General features: G+C 42.0%; 1 protein-coding gene across 1 annotated transcript in view; it reads right to left on the bottom strand.

The window, feature by feature from the left end:
• The window catches only part of flt1 (fms related receptor tyrosine kinase 1), a 44,519-nt gene that overhangs the window by 24,862 nt on the left and 2,806 nt on the right, over nt 1-16,851 (bottom strand). The window contains exons 2-10 of the mRNA XM_086306224.1: nt 16,534-16,630; nt 15,536-15,741; nt 13,779-13,903; nt 10,679-10,844; nt 10,435-10,571; nt 9,856-10,027; nt 9,538-9,655; nt 9,050-9,219; nt 8,792-8,939 (exon numbers count right to left, since the gene is read on the bottom strand). Of these exons, the coding sequence (XP_086162350.1) occupies nt 8,792-8,939; nt 9,050-9,219; nt 9,538-9,655; nt 9,856-10,027; nt 10,435-10,571; nt 10,679-10,844; nt 13,779-13,903; nt 15,536-15,741; nt 16,534-16,630 (1,339 nt within the window). The remainder of the gene's footprint in view (nt 1-8,791; nt 8,940-9,049; nt 9,220-9,537; nt 9,656-9,855; nt 10,028-10,434; nt 10,572-10,678; nt 10,845-13,778; nt 13,904-15,535; nt 15,742-16,533; nt 16,631-16,851) is intronic.

Below are 16,851 nucleotides of genomic sequence, written 5' to 3'. Positions count from 1 at the left end.
GGGGGCCGGAGAAGGGTTAGAAAACACCCTAATTAGGACACTACCACACCCGTCTGCCAACTCACTCAGAAACTACACAACTTAGTTTAACTGACCAACTGACCTCTTACAGCATACACAATAAACAAACACAACTTACCCAGTTCCTAAGCACAACAACCTTTACCTACCTATCTTCTGGAGCGTGCTGGGCTCGAGGCGACTTGAAAGGCAGAACTTCAGCGACCGGGGCCCTGAATTGCCTACCCCCAACAGGGAACTAATCCCCGCCCAGGATTACTCCGAAAATAAAAAAGGCAAAATAACAAAATAGTGCCCGAAGGAAGAACTTAATAAGCTCAGCTGGACACTCACCTAACTTAACTGGGAAGTTGAATGTCTAAAGGTGAAAAAAAACAAAAACAAAACAAGATAATCAAAAACCAATTCCAACTCAAAACTTCCTTTTCAACAATCCCGGACGAGCCCCCACTTGTTACGTTCCCCTGAGCGGTCTAGGCGGGGAGGGGGAAGTAACAGAATTGACTGGGTCAGAAAAAGGAGTCAAGGAGGCAAAAGGGTTAAATTAAAGAGTTTTATTAAAGTTTCAATTTATACTAACTAAAAGAGACGGACAAGCCGCTATTACCATTTAAGGAAACAAACAAAACTCAGGCGTTGGTCAATAAAGTAAAACGTAAGCCAAAAAGAAAGAGCAGCTCACTAGCTGAAAACCACCAAAAACACAGCTCACTAGCTGTAACCACACTACTGGCACTCTGGCCCAGAGCTCACCTTTCCCTGGGCTTAAATACTTTTAATTACTGATGTGAGTCAGCTGTGTAACAGGGAAAGGTGGCACCTCAGGCAGAAGAGGTGGTGGGACACGCCCACACAGGCACCTTCAGGAGGAGGCCCTGCTAGGGCCGTAACAGATACCTTATGTGCCTGGATGCTGTCAGTACAAAGAACAAAAGTAAGAAACATTATAATCACTTTGACCTTCAGATCGCTCTATTAACCCTTAAAGGAGAGATCAAAGGTCAAATGTGACACGACATATGAACCCGTGACAACACACTATACAGTTGTAAGAATCATAGTTTATTTTTATAAGTTTACAAGTTATTTTTCAAATTCTGACCAATAAATCATTAAGTTGACTTTGAAGACATTGGTGGATGTACGCCTGTCTTTAATGGACACAAAATTTTTATCAGAATTCATTCAAAACCTTCTGACCGATCATGTTTGCCGACCTACAGGCATAAACTTCTTGGTATAAATAATAACTCTTGTGCTTATTCAAAATGTTAACTATTCAGATCAAAATTTTAAATATTTTAGCTATAAGGAAATGCGTGGATATAATTATTTCTACTATATAAGTGATGTTTCTGGAGAAAACACAGTCACACTGCATTCAAGCGTTGCTTAAAAGCAAACAAACATTTAAAGGATTTATTATCTGAATGCTGTTGAAGTTTGCTGTCTCTGAAAATGATTTGTGCTTCTTGTTGCTTTGGTAGCTTGAATTTCTAAGGTGCATCAAACCAGATGAAATGTCATGTGAATTGCATTTTAGGAAAGATTCAAACAATAATAATGTCACCTCTCAGGAACTGAAACTAAGTGAAGGATGATGCAAGCTGCTCACATTTGAAAAAAAACACAACAGTATGGCTTCTGTTTGATTGTTGGTCCACAATTTAAATATAGAAGGATGTATAAATTAAAATAATCCAAAATTCTGTGATTTATAGAATCGTTAAACAGTTTTATCAGTGGAAAACAGAAAAAAAATGCACTATATTAGGATATATAGTTAGTGTTGGATCAGGTGACCATGAGTCCTCCCTTAGTTATGGTGCAATAGGTCTCGGCTGCTGGGCGACTCCCATGATGCACTGAGTGTTTCTTCTTCAGTCACCTGTTTCACTCGCTCTGTGTTAATACACATTTCTGCATTTCATTATTATTAAAATCTGGCTCTCTTTCACAGCGTGCCTTTGTTTGTTTTCCATCCCTCAACCTAACAGGTCGCGGCAGATGGCCGCCCCTCCCCGAGTCTGGTGTTTCCTTTCCATTGCTCATAGCAACTGTTGTTGTGATTTGGCTCTAAATAAATAAAATTCAACTGAATTCAATAATAAATGGTTAAGATGAGCAAATTGATAAATTCAGCACCAACAGTCACACAGTTCTGTAAAACGTTTCAAAAAAATTGACAGTGAGGCAACAATACACTGGAAAAGTTACGCAACGCTAGCAACGCTGGTGAAACCTGTAATGTTAGGAGTGAAGATGTGGAGGAATTCACTACTCTGTGAAAGACTGTGTGTGCACAGAGCAATGTAAAATGTTTCTCAACATGAAATTACAAAGAACTGGGGAGTTTCATTAAGAAAAAAAACAAGTAAGCGCAGACTTTCAGTACTGAGCAAAAAGCAAAACTGAAAGTCTGATCTACATTAGAAACAAGTTTGAAATCATTGCACCTCTGAAAACAACTATCAGTTAACACAGCTCGTCTCTGCGCCCACATATTCAGGTTAACACTGAAACATAAAAAAAAACTATATATATATCTTGCCTAATTTTTGCAAAACCAGATTGCAACAAGCTAATTGTGTAGTTGCGCTGCCACTCTGGTCCAGACCTGCTATTGAAAACAACTCATTACAGTGAGTAAAACCCACGCTATAATCAGATTTGTCATTCTTTTTTTTTCTTTTTTTTGCTGTAAATCAACAAGCAAAGAAATCCTCAGAAGTTTCAAAGGACCATATAGTCAATCATATATTTTTTCTAAAGTTTACAATTTTTATTTATTATTTATATTCTTTTCAGATTTTAATAAATATCTTACAATGCCTCATGTGAAAAAGGCAACCTTTACAAACGTTCAACGTTTATGCTTGCTAATTATTTGTGTTGAGATTTACTTTTTCATTTTAAAAAAAACGTGTAGATGTTATTACAAAATAGCTAAAATAGTTTATATTATAGTGAAAAAAAATATTGCACCCTCATTTCATCTAGTGAATACAATTTTGCTTGTTTAACCTCCACTCTTCCACGGCATGCATTTTTAATTTCTCTTTGATATTTGGGCTGATTGGGACCTGATCAATGTAAAAACAAAGAATTACTAGATTCTTTTTTTTAACCTAATCTATGTTTCTAAGAAAAATGAGAGCCACATATGAGGATATTCATTTAAAATTTCGATAGAACAGTAGCAGTATAATGTCCTTGTAAGTGGATATCAGGCCCTTGCAGAGCAAAATTGAGTATTTTGGTCTAAATAACCCAAAATGTGATGTCCACATATGTGGACGCCAGGAGGTTAAAGGGGAAATGAGTCTGTTTGCAGAGAGACAGAAAACCAAAGTGTGACACGGATTAGATCTCCGGTGGATTCAGTTTATTTGTTCTCACATTTAATTTGTCACTGATCCGGAAAAGTCCTGCGTGTGTTATCCTCTATCGCCTCTCAGCTGGACAGCTACTGCCCAGTTCCACTTTCTCTCGCTTGCAGAAGGCTCAAATTGCAGCAGATCACTCCTGTTTTAACTCGGCCGCACTGACTGCCTGTGAAGTTTTGAATAGATTTTAAACAATGGATTAGCTCCACGATACTGATCTTTTAACTCAGTATTTTGCCTCCAGGTCACTGAGGTCATCATTCCAATGACTTCCCTCACTGCCCTCACGTAAAAGCTAAAGGCGACCTTTGAGGTTATTGCCCTCGGGCTCTGAAACAGCGTACCTTCCCACAGAAGAAGCTGTTCAGCTGACAATGTTAAATCACCTCTAAATACGTCACTGTTTTTAGATTTTTAGGTATTTTAGTCAAATCTGAGGTGTCTCTCGGTTTGGTTGAGCTCACTATAATTTTTTTCTGTTACAGTCACAGTTTTTTATCATTGGTAAAAATTTATTTGTGTTTTTATTCAAATTTTCTGACTAATGTTTTTCACTTATGATCTTTACTATGTTCTCTGTTTACGTGTATGTGTATGTTCCTGTTCAAAAAAAACTGACTTCAAGTGATTAAGCTAACACTTACTGAACTGTTAATTATTCATGTCAACCACTAATGTGAAGCCAGTTTAAATGTTAATTAAAATCCTGAGCAATGAATAAATTCTCAGTAACTTACAAATGTTAATGTCTTAAGCTGAGGTATTTGTAGCTCACATACCTCAGCACAACAAGTACAGACTTCACCTCCACAGATTCAAGCTCTCCTGTTTGTGCCTCACTTTCAGTACACTGCAGGTGATCATCTGGCTGCACACAAACAGCCTAAATAGTGAAGAAGCGTTACTTAAATACGTAGAAAAATATAATAAGGGTGCGTTTAGTTTCTAAATTCAACTATAAAAGCTTTTTAAAACTAGCTGTTATTACAGAATTACATTTTTAATGTGAAAAATCTGGTGCGCACCTGCAGACCAAGCCACTGGGCTGAAAACTGAAGTTTCCTCACATACCCACTGGAGGCTGGCTCCACAGGTGAGTGAATCCCTGTAGACTCCCATGTCTAAATGGCCAGTTTTGCAGCAGAAATAAACAAACCTGGACTTTGTGTGCAGGGGTGATTTCTTTTTTATTTTTATAAAACAGCTACCTTATAAAAGGATGCCCCCTCCTTTTTTTTAAGACATTAACTCTCCTCCAGCTTGTAAACGATCACTTCCACTTTGTTCACTGATGCTCTGCCTGTTTATGGATGTGCCACTGCCCCCCTCCTCTCACCTCTCTGTCTCTGTCTGTATCCTTGTCGTCATCTTTTTCTGTCTGCCCTGAGCTCCTCCCTGTCTTCGGTTCCTCTCTGCTCACTGATTGCTCTTCCTCTTGGCATCGAGATAGTGTGCGAGTTACACAAGCGACCCACCCTGTGCATGACACCAAGGGCCTGACACACACATGCTATGCGAATGCACACAGACACCCACACCTACAGTATCATACCACCCAGCTAATACTCCCACGCCTCTCAGGAAACACTTTCTGACTCAAAGTCGCCCTCACACACACACACACACATACACAAACACACACACACATAGAATTAGTTAGATGGATGCGTGAACATGAACATGGTTAGACACAGAAAATGAACACGTATAAATTTCTATATATGCACGCAGACACACCACATTCACACAGTGTGTGCTTGCAAACAGGGTGAGCAGTGGCTGCTTGGGTATATGAACGGACTGCTTCGAGTTGTGTATCAGAGGGGTCATCTGCTGCCTTTTCTTCCTTTCCTGTTATGTTGCTTAAAATACACTTTTACTGCTGCAACTGTGTGTTCCTGTATGAGCCCCCAACCCCCCAAAATAACCGTGGCGCATGTAAACGAATACACAAATATAAGCAAGGTTTAATGCAAAAAAACACAAACAACTGATATAACACTTCAGTACAGCTTAAGAGAGTCATACAGAGTCAAATATTGTCATATGTAAGTTAGTTGTATAAAATTATTAAATATTAGATTCATATATTACTCATAGAACATCTGTATACAAGCAATTAATCACATTAGCAGACACCCGTAGAATAGGATACACACACACACACACAATTGTGCGCAAGCACACACGCTGTCACCCTCTTTACGCTCACATGCACAAATGGACTTTATTCAAACACTTATGCTACTCATTCTCATAAAATGGCTTGTAGTATCACGCATACACTTAGATTTTAATTAACTTCTGATACAAAGACAACAGGGCTGTTATACTGACACCATATGACACATAAATGAGACATTTTGATATGGGATGATAGTGAACGACACAGGAGCGACACAGGATCGTCTCTGGCCTTCTCAGACTTCCTACATGGTAGGTATCTGCAGACACTTAGTCTGTTAATAGAGAACTGAAGGAATCCCATAGTGAACAGCACAAAGCATGTCCTCTCTCCTTTTTCGCCCGTCCAAGGTAAGCACACTGATCTTCTACTGGTGGTTAAAAAAATCGCAACAGAAACTCACAGCTTTTTCTCGTTTTCTCTTTTGGTTGTCAAAATCAGATCGGGGCTTGGGACAGGCAGGCACGGTTCATGCACCCATTTTAGTACCACTCTAGGACACAAAAAACAAGCAAAGCAGCTCCAGAAATGTGGCTGGTGGATGGGTGGAATTGCACTTTTTCTGGCTCAAATGTCTGTGAAATATAAAAAGCATCGAACTACAGGACAGCCTGGTGTAGCGGGGAGACTTAAACTGGAAAAAGGAAGGAAATAAATAATCAGTGAAGCAGGTGTCCTTATATCCTTAGTGTTGTGGTGTATATAACTCCTGGTTTTTTGTATCTCCTGGTCGTCACTGCTCAGCAGTGTTCCAAGTCACTTTACTCATTTTCCAGTATACCGAGCTTGCGATTGTCACTATGGATCACTGATGATGTCACTGAGGGTTTTGGCTGCTGTCGAGAGGCACCGATGAGTGTGTGGAGGTGGCGGTGATGTAGGGGGAGGGCTCCAGAGTGGGAGGTGATGGGGAGTTTTTCTTTTGTAAATGTGAAGGATGCTGGGTTGTGGTGCAGGTCAGGGCTGGTGATGGAAGGGGGTTTAGAGGTATGTGTAGGGGGCAGACGAGTTGGGGAAGGGGTGTGGGGGTGCTCTCAAGAATAGATCAAGCTCTTGAGGAAGCGGGCCGTGCCACGTTTGAAGACGAAGGGACAATCACGCCGCTGGGAAGCGCCTCGAGTCGGAGAGGAAGCCAAACAACGAGAGGAAAAGCGCTCTGATTTTTGCACAGGAAGCCCAATGCACCTCCTGCTCGGGCCAGATAAGAGCGCTGCAGTTCCCAGGGCCAGACCCAGCAGTGGACCCAGGACCCAGGCGAGAGGCCCCCCGTCAGCCTGGCCCAGCCTGGTCCACTGTCCCTGGGCCTCCTCCAGCACGGCGTCAGGCTTGTGGTGGTGCAGCCGGGCTGCAAAGAACAAGGGGCCCAGTGAGGATCCAATCAAAAGTACCAGTCCAAAGAAATACAATCAGCACAGAAACTGAAGCTGAACCAGAACAGAGCTTTACAAAGGACCGTGAGGCAGCCAGTTAAGAAGCCAAATGTAATCTGCAGTGTAATTACGGTGCAAACATGCTTGACTCATTTTTTAGGTATACTATAACTTCTGCTGTTCTACTTTGTTGGGAAATACAGCCTTTTTGTTTATTTTATGCCTCTTTCTTTATGTAATTACAATACTGCTACAAATCACATTATATTAATGGAATAAAAATGGCTTAAAGTCGAATTATTCATCTAAGTGATGATTAAAAACTGGGCTTTGCCAAATTTCTCACATGTGCAGATTGCATCTGACATCTTACTGTGAAACAAGACAAAGGTGCTGTCACACATACAATAAACGGCATGAACAAAAGAGCTTACATCACTTGACCTGGATTTACTCTGACACTGAAGATTGCATACTTTGGCGCTGCCAGGCGGCCTGAGACAATCCTAATGTACATTATGTAGATAACTTTTGGCATTTGGATGAGATTGATTGGCGTGGCGCCTTGTGAGAGTGCCAGGGTTAAGGGTCAAGTACAGTTATGATGTCAGTGTGTCTCAGGGGGCAAAAGAGCGTGGGCAGCTGCTGTGGTGCTCTCAGGTAATACTTAACCTTTCTGACTTGTTTGTAAGGAACACAATACGTGTCTGACCTCCGAGAGCAGCTCAATCAATGTTTCTGCCAAAATGCCTGCTTGGATACTGGCGTGTGTTTAAGGCTGACTGTCCCTTCGCTTCATCGGGCTGGGCCATTTCTCATGAGAACTTTGTATATTGAGTGTGTGTCAGATATAAGAAAAAGCATCACAGGATGCAGTGTGCAATCACAATAATAAACAGGCCTCTCACCCTGCCTCCTGGACAGGAAATTCATTAAATCATAGCGTTTGATTTGGAAACCAACAAATCGTGACTGAGAGCACGGAACTGGCTGCTATTGAAGTGTGTTTTTTTTCTCTGTCCTTTCAAGTCTGAGATACAACGTGTACTGTGTTTGTGAATGTACCAGGCACACACACACACACACACACACACACACATAGGATGCAGATTTGTATGAACTTAAACAAACATATGGAAAGGACACATGGACAGTAAGAGAACAAAAATATGAGAAAGAGCTGCACAATCAAACAAACATGCAAACACTGGGCCGATGAAATACACACACACAAACACACACACAGACACACACACACATTTTCACACATTCCTGCACATGAAAGGCCCCCAAAGGCATCTGTTCTGGTTACAAGAAGGAAACGCTGTCTGAACACACGCAGAAATAGACAAAACATGTCTCGTTTTACAACAAAAAAAATAAAAAATCACACATACACACACACACACACACACACACACACACTCCAATGAGTAACATAGAAGAAACATCATTATTTATTCTATGTGCACATGAAGTGTTATAATATTATTAATATTTTTAACCTTGCAGCCAAAAAGGTAAAAAAAAAAAAATATGCCTTTTTTTTTTTTACATTTTTGCAGATTAATTATGCACAGTATGTGAAGTAAATTTCTGAGGTGCCAGATTTTAATATAATAAAAGCACTTGAAGCTCCGTATAGCTGTATGGTTTTTATATTTGGCTTATATTGTTCTTCTGGTCAATTATGTGCATACTAGGAAACCAGCTATCTTTATTTAAGAATTTATAAAGTATAGAAAATTATACATTTTAATGGATTTTATAAATTAGTTTAGTGCTTTAGTGCTTAGTGCTGGTAAGGTTGTGATGTTCTGGGTACTTACAGGCCTTTAGACGGACAGGGATGCCAAAGCCACTGGATGTGTGGAGGAGGGACTCCGTGGGATGTGCAACGCAGGGCTTGTCTGCTCCCCCGTGGTACGGAGCCCGGGTCCTGCAGCAACACCGCTTTCTCCCCTATTTTTGGACTCACTACAAGACGAGATGATGCCGAGATAAACATGATAAAAAAGTGAGGTTTAATGTCCTGAGGACAGGACATTTAGAGCTGAAGAAGTATTTTTGTTGTTGTTGTTTCTCACCGTTAACCACAAGTGTGAGTGTGAGATTCTGGTAGAGTCTGTGTTCCTGGTTTCGTACGAGGACCGTGTACTTCCCAGCATCCTCTTCTGCAACATCCCGGATAACCAGGGAATTTCCACTCATGTGGTATCTGGAGCATTGCTCTGCTGCAACCGTGCCATCCTTCAGCCTGCCAGAAAAAAAAATAGACCTCTGAGTAAAGTGGAGAGGAGGGATGTTTCCGAAAAGCTTCAGGTAGTGTGTGAAGGATGAAACAAAGTTGCAGGGAAGGAAATAAGTTGGAATACTTAAAGTGCTGATGAGTCATATTTTATTGGGAAGTCATTCCCTCTTTCCAAGAAATTAAGAAGTTAGCTGAGATAAGCTTCCAGGTTAAAGGAGGTAAAGCATAAATAAAAAAAAAAACACTGGAGAGGTATGAACACTAAAGAAGAAGCTCTCAAGTCACAAATTTTGTGAGGATACAGGAGTATTTCTGATCACTTACCAAATGACTTTTGGGGCCGGGAACGCTCGCAGTTTGGGAGAGATTTTATAAGATTTCTCTCCTGCTTGCACCATCATCACCAGTCCGTTTCTGGGTTTCAGGTTGATAAATGGTCGGTCTGAAAATGAGGGAAAAATGTGCATTAAAAAAGCTGATGTCAAATTTTGGAAACCGCTGTGACGTTCTGGAGCCTGTGATAAAGAATGCGCTGGTCACAGAAACTTAAAAAAATTAAGCAAGCATGACTGGAATGAGTAATCCGGGCAGATGACTGGTGAATTTCCTGAATGTCGGGATGGGTCAGCGGAGGAAACTCACCATAGACAGTAACATTGACGTGTTTGTGCTGGCTTTGATCACCACTCTTGACGCGGCACGTGTAGCGGCCTCGGTCTGAACGCTGGAGCTTCGGGATGGTCAGAATACTGTAGAACAACATTTCTGTTTGATGCTTCACAAGCCTTTTGAAAGTTGAGCCGGCATTGATACTCTGCAGGATAACACGACAGAAGAGCCATGAGATTAACACTGAAGGGTAATCTTTTGATTGTGCAAGGGAAAGAGTTATGCACTTGTTATAAATCAGTAATAACGCCATTAATTACAGCCCTAACTAATAGAGTATAAAATGAAAGACATTTACCAACCCTAAAGGGGATTTCATTTGCACAGGCAGTGCTTTTGTGTTACCTACATACCTTCCACTTATTTTACACTTCAAAATAAATATGAATAGAATCTCTAAGACGTTTACTTGAGTATAAGATGTAGCATGCTTGGCTGATAGAATATATATTTTGCGAAGTGAGGCAGGAAGTTGGTTCTTCCCTATCAAAGGTAATTTTTCGTCTAAACATGTGCTTCTTTCATCTCCAGAGACTGTAAAGTAGCTCTGACCTTTCCAGGGTAGTCCCATGTGAAGTTGACTCTGGTGTTCAACTCTGCAGTGGCAGAGCAGTTCAAGACCAGTCGCTGTCCCTTTAAGGCCTGCGTATGTTCACTGCTGTTCAGACGCACATCTTTGATTTTATTCACTGAGACAAAAATAAGTAGAATATCAGGGATTTTGCACAAAAACCATTGATGCACACATACATGTTTACGCGTGATTTATATAGTTGTGCAGAAAGAGCTTGCTGACCTATTCTGTGTACAAAATATCTGCGTGACTGGTGTCGGACTATGTCACCAGTGGTCTGGCAGAAGAAGAGGCCGATGTAAAAGAAGGTGGGAGATCTGATTGTGAAGCCTCGCCTGCTGTTCCAGATAATGTTCCTCTGGTCTGGACTCAAGCTGTGGCTGCGGTACTGTGAAAGAGGCAAGGAGAAAACAACACCCATCACATGTCTGACTGCACCACAGTCTACAGCACAGAAGCGATGACACAGTTTAACCACACTGAACAAACAATTGTCATGGCTCAAGATACAAGATACAAGTCATGGTGATTAACTTTGAAATGTGAACACATGATAAATTACAAATGTGGAAAGAACCTGCTTGTACCTCGAGTAAAATAACTGTAATTTGTGACTATTTGTCATTTGCAACAGTGACTTGGCTTTTTTTTTTTTTTTTTTTTTGCTTTGAGTCAGAGGCATCTGCCTGCTCCAGAAAACAAGTAGGAATTCAGATTAATGTATTAGATGTGAAAAGTTTTGTGTTAAATCTATCTGAAGATAGACATCAAATAATGTATTCATACAACTGATAATGGGACATGATAAAAAGCTCCTGAACAGGTGTTGGAAATCAACCTTTATTTTAAAACTCCTAAAAGTCCAAGTCAAGCCTCATTTTGGACGTTTTTCTCAAAGCAATGTTTTTAAAAACAAAAGTAGAGGTGCCGGGATCATGTTGGTTCTGCGGTTAGCGCCGTTGATTCACAGCAGGTGGATCCATGCTGTGAGGAGTTTGCATGTTCAACTTGAGCCCCAGCAGGTTTTTGGTAGCTCCAGTTTCTTCATGCTGTGGTCATGCTGCCAGGCAATCACGCAGCAACAACCAAAAGTTTGCTGAACAACAAGAAATTCATGCACTTGATGTCATTTGAGCTTTTGTTTTCACTTCAATGGACAGATCATCCTCGGGCTTGGGGGAGATAAGTCCTCTGGGATGCTGTGCAGTTTCTTTCAGATAAAGACCTCCAGAAGAATGAGGCTGCCTATAATCCCACAGGGTTTGTTTTATAATTCTTGTCTACCTTGTATAACTGAACAACCTTGTTGTTTTCTTGGAAGTTGCTACAAGGAAATGTTTACTAGAGTTTCTGTGACATGGTGGAAGCCTCCCACCCTCTCCCGAGGGAACAGGTAGAGCCCTCCTCCACCAGCATCACACACAAACAGTTTCCCCCTCTCGTGCACCCCTGATGTGAACTGGTTGATATCCCCCTCCCAGAGTGATGTGACCCCCCCGAGACAGCACTGAGCTCTTCCTTCTCCTGTCCCAGGCCTTTAAAATAGATACTTCCTCACTTCTTCCTCTTCTGAACTCATTGACACCCAGCCCGTGAGCTCTAGCACCCTGTGTGCCATTCTTACTCCAGTGTCTATGCTGAGAATCGGTAAAAATGAAGAAAAAAGTGGAGGGAAAAGGGGAGGAGCAAAAGAGTCAGGCAGGATATGAAAAACGTGACTCCAGTCCATCTCCTTGCATCCTGTTACTACAGGATATAGACTTTTGACTTGTCGACCCCGTGATCCCGCACCTCCCGGTCACTTTCACGGCTAGAGCGAGAGAGCAGAACCTCCTGCGCATTGTTCTTCTCGAGAAGGGTCATATTAGACAAGCAGGCAAAGTGCAAAGTCCTTCCAGGAAAAAAACACTCCAGTGACAGCGAGTGGGTTCCAGGTTATGACCAGAAACTGGAGGGGAAGAGGAGGGATATCAAGGAAGAAGAGGACAGCTATTTTTAGAATAATTACCTTAGCTGATCCAAGCACCGAGATGGAGGCAGGACAAATGTGGATGTGACATGCACGGCTTAGTTTGTCCAAGTTTTTTGGACTTCCTGTGTTCTAAATCACAAGAATCTAAAATTCCTTCATATTTCTCTTTTGTTAATGTGTCAGTGCTTTGGGTGTGCTGGTCCAAACAGAGAATATCTAAAGAAATATTTCTTACTTTGGCATTAAAGTCTGCTTCAGCCACTGACCTCCACAAATGCAGATGGAGGGAAATTAAAGGGCTTAACAAAGAGTGGATGGATGAACATGACATTTTCATGATGAAAGGTGTAGTTGACTTTTAAAAAAAGATAAATCCATGCTGCTGCTGCTGCTGCTGGACTAATTTTACACACTTTCTAATCTGTGTCTTTACTGTAAGTGCAGTACTAAACTGCTGAGGTTGCCTTTAATCTTCAATGTATTCTTTCTGTTTTGTGCATCCAAAAGCAGAATAACCAACACTTACTTAGCCTTCTTTCACTGTCTCGACCTGAGCCAGTACTGTATGTTTTATAACTTGTTGACTGTAGATATCATTTTCCAATAGTGACGCACAAACCGTCATTTTAATGACGAATGCTCCTGATTAAAGAGAATAGACTCTACTTTGATCTATTGGGGCCAACAGTAGCCACCTCTGCTTCCTCCACCAGGCTGTCCAGCTGTTTAAAGCATCAGTTGGAGGAAGTTGGCAGCCAGTGTTCCTACTACAAGATGTAGAGGGTGAGATGTGGGAAATGGTGCTGGCCAGTGGCCAGTGGGGCACTCCAGACCCAACAGTGGTTCCCAGTAAAAACCCTCAAAAACAGGTAGAGATGTTAAAGACATGAGCAGGGAATCACGTTTGATTAACCCGCAAATAGTTTGCACTTTTACTCTCTCTGCTCTCCCCCTCACTCAGCACTCGAGCGCCAACACTCACAAACATATCCGCACACACTTTCACACATATCCGCAGACGGACACAAACAAACGGACACACACGCCACAGTGCAATGGCTGCCAAGATAAGAACAATGTGGCGAATGATCTGGACAGGGAGACATGACTGAACACTGTATCGCGTGCATATGTGAGGCCTGATTGAAAAAACTGGGCAAAGCAACGATGATGTGCAGAGAACGGAACGTGAGCGATTGAGCGAAGAAGTACAAAGTGTGACACGAGTGCCCAAACACAATCAGAACATGGATCGTGATGCAGAGCAGGTCTCTGCACCCATGCACAGTGCATTAAATTTAAAAGGTGTTCAGTCACTTGGTAGATAAAAAGCACATCTCCTGCACAAACCTTTACTAGTTCTGTGGTGACGTTGGGGCTGGTGACCCGGCAGGGGATGACCAGTGGCTCCTTTTCCTTCAGGTACAACACGTCTGGGCTCATATTTGCATCCTCCACGAATAGCTGCTGGCTGTCTGAAACCCAAACACTGCGGTCAGGGACACATATTGTACAATATTAAGTGTGTAAAATAAATGCATGAATAAAGAGTCTTTCTTACATATGATATGTTAAAAAAAAATATTGGGGGAGTCAAGGTTAAAATTATGCATTAGCAGAGTGGCTCCTTTGTGGCTACCTGTCTGTTAAATCTAGCAGAAAATCTGGACCTTTTGTTCCTGGTTTTGTTCTCGACTGGCTAGCATTCATTTCATATTGCATCCTGGTCCCATTAATGATGCATGTATAAAGTGAAAGACAGGCCCGTAAATAAATTTCCAAACAAGCTCTTGCATCACTCCTCTTGCTGTTTCCACATTTTTAGATCCCTTTCATCATTTTGGGCCAACTTTTAAAGTCATGCACATATATAGAAACTGCCTCTTTGCACAAGACACACCCACACACACAAACACACTTCCAATATCAGTCTCAACAACAACAAACAAAAGCAAACAGACACACACTCCTAAACATTCACTGAATACCCATTCAGCAAATGACTGTCTGTAGTCAGCGATAAACACTCAGATTGTTTGGAGGCAATCAAACGGCTCTCCATGTGTTTCTCCTCTCGGCTCGACTACTGTAAAAGCGCTGTGCCATTCAAAGGTGTGGGTGTTGCTCGCTGTATTGTTTGTGACCATAGGGTGTTATTCAAGGAAAGCAAATCTCTGAACATTCAAACAAAAGTACCCCAAGGACTAGTAGCCTGGAGGCTTCCTTCTTCTGCTTTGATTCCTAATAGAGAAGTCGGGGAGGGAGGCAAATGTCTGAGCAGAGCTGCAGGCCAAGTCTGACGCTTAATGGACATGGTGACCTGAGCGATTGATGGCTCCCGAGGGTCCTGTTGGCTAAACAGTAATGTGCCCTGTGACCCTGGCTTCCAGCCCAACTCTGCCTCATAATTGCGCAGACTGAGCAGCGTCACCTTCCAGGACAGGGAGGAGCTGGCTGGGCAGACATCATGCCTCCTCTGCCCCTGAGCTACTGCCCTTCATCTTATCCTTCTCAGCTCTTCACACACACACACACAAACACACACACTTCCACACACCGCCCTGCCGCCACCTTGTAGAGACACAGCGACATTCCCTCCCAGCACACCCCCTTCGAGCCCTTCCCCTCCTTCCCAAAGCACAGGATGCTTCAAGCAAGGCTGAGCAGAGCAGATAAGGCTGATGCCCTGGGAAACTCTGCCCGGGCCTGAGCCTTTCAGCAGCTGGGCTATTCCTGGCCTCGAAGTAGCACGTAAACGAAAGTAAAAAAAAAAAAAAAGAAGAAGAAGAAGAAGAAGAATTTATATATAGACAAAAAGGAGGTAGGCCTGGGATGAGAAAAGGGGGAGGCAGGGGAGGAGGGCAGTGAAACTGTGCCAGAGTCATCTAGAAGGATGTGTTGTTAGGACAAACAGTGTTTAGATATAATTGGCTCACTGGCATTGGTCTGTATTTAGCGCCCACTGCATCCTGTTTAACCTGACATTACAAACAATACACATGGCAGGGTGAATGAGTGAAGGGCTTCTCAATGAGCGGGCTAAAAACAGCTATTAAAAAAAACATAACGCAAAACAGAAAAAAGTGCCCGGGGTAGCGGTGTCTTACCTGTGACATAAACGTAGATGGATGTCTGTTTATGGGGTTTGTCCTGGTACCTGCAGCGGAACAGGCCGGTGTGCTGGGCCTGGATGCTGCTGACTTTCACCTGGCTGCAGTAATGCTTGCTCATCCTTCCACAGCGAGATTCACTCACGTCCACCTGATCTCTGTCCAAGCCTGCTGGGAACGTCCAGCTCAGCTGCCAGCGACCCCTGGTCAACAGTTACAGTGAGTTGGTAACCCTCTACAGCTTACATCACTGTAACTGTATCCCTTTATCCAAAGATGATTTCAACATGTGTGTGGAAGATGAAGATATATATTGGACTCTAATGAACTTATAATACATTACAATCTCATTCTGTTTTAGCTGCACGTGGTAAGCGTGCAATAACACGTAATAATAGGTGCTTGTAATTTATTTAGAAAAAGGATCACTAGTAAATGTTGAAGAGATTGTTTCAATGGAAAAACTGACTCATGCTTTTAAGCTGCTTTATGAGATGCTCAAGCTAGAGAGGAAAGAATGAGGAACAAGAAGTAGGGGGAAAGATGTAAGGTGCTTGCACAACAACTGATGGTTTATTTTTATTCAATGTTCTAGTGTTTATTTAAGAGTTTTCGTAATTCTGTGCCTTCATTAAGAGATTTCTTTAACCAGATATCAGTCATGGTGACTGTCTCATTCAATCCCAACCCAGGTTCAGCCCTTTATCCAAACTACAGATGCCTGGCTCAGATCTCTCTACCAAAATCCTTCTAAGTCTTAGCAGCAGGCACCCATCCCAAAACACTTCTGGATACTTATTTTGGGCAGTTAGTTAATAACGTTATCCAAACTTGACTTTAATTTCAGTGGCTATCAGCACATAAACACTGCATTCATAGAACACATTTTAAAAGGCTTTTTTCCTCCAGGAAGTTACACTTCTACCACCATCTTTACTAAAAAAATGAATTACAGATTTTAAATCACAATGTTTCCGCCTCTACCTGAAACTCACCTGCAGTTGAGCGTTAGCATCTGGTTAGCATCCAGAACCTGCTGCCGAGTTTTGACATCCAGGAGAGGGACGCTGAACCTCCCCTTCTGATCTTTATCTGCAGAGGTCAGAGCGCCGAAAAGATGAGTAAATTTATAGAAACAGTTCAACACCCAATGACCTGTAGTGTGGTTTGTCTCATAGCAAGTATCTATTAACCTATGGATCTCTCCAGAGAGGTTAGAGGTCAAGGAGAACTTATAAATGTCAAAGTGAAAAGGGTACATCTGGACTGAGTTTGTTGACTCTGGTTAACTACTTAATTCAGGTGTAGAGACA

Source organism: Aulonocara sp. 'chitande type north' Nkhata Bay, linkage group LG9 (genome assembly GCF_057382095.1).
Source record: "Aulonocara sp. 'chitande type north' Nkhata Bay isolate Kocher_YH1m ecotype deep benthic linkage group LG9, A_spYH_male_GT1.1, whole genome shotgun sequence".
Classification (NCBI taxonomy): Eukaryota; Metazoa; Chordata; class Actinopteri; order Cichliformes; family Cichlidae; genus Aulonocara; species Aulonocara sp. 'chitande type north' Nkhata Bay.
This window is presented reverse-complemented; position numbering and strand designations above follow the sequence as displayed.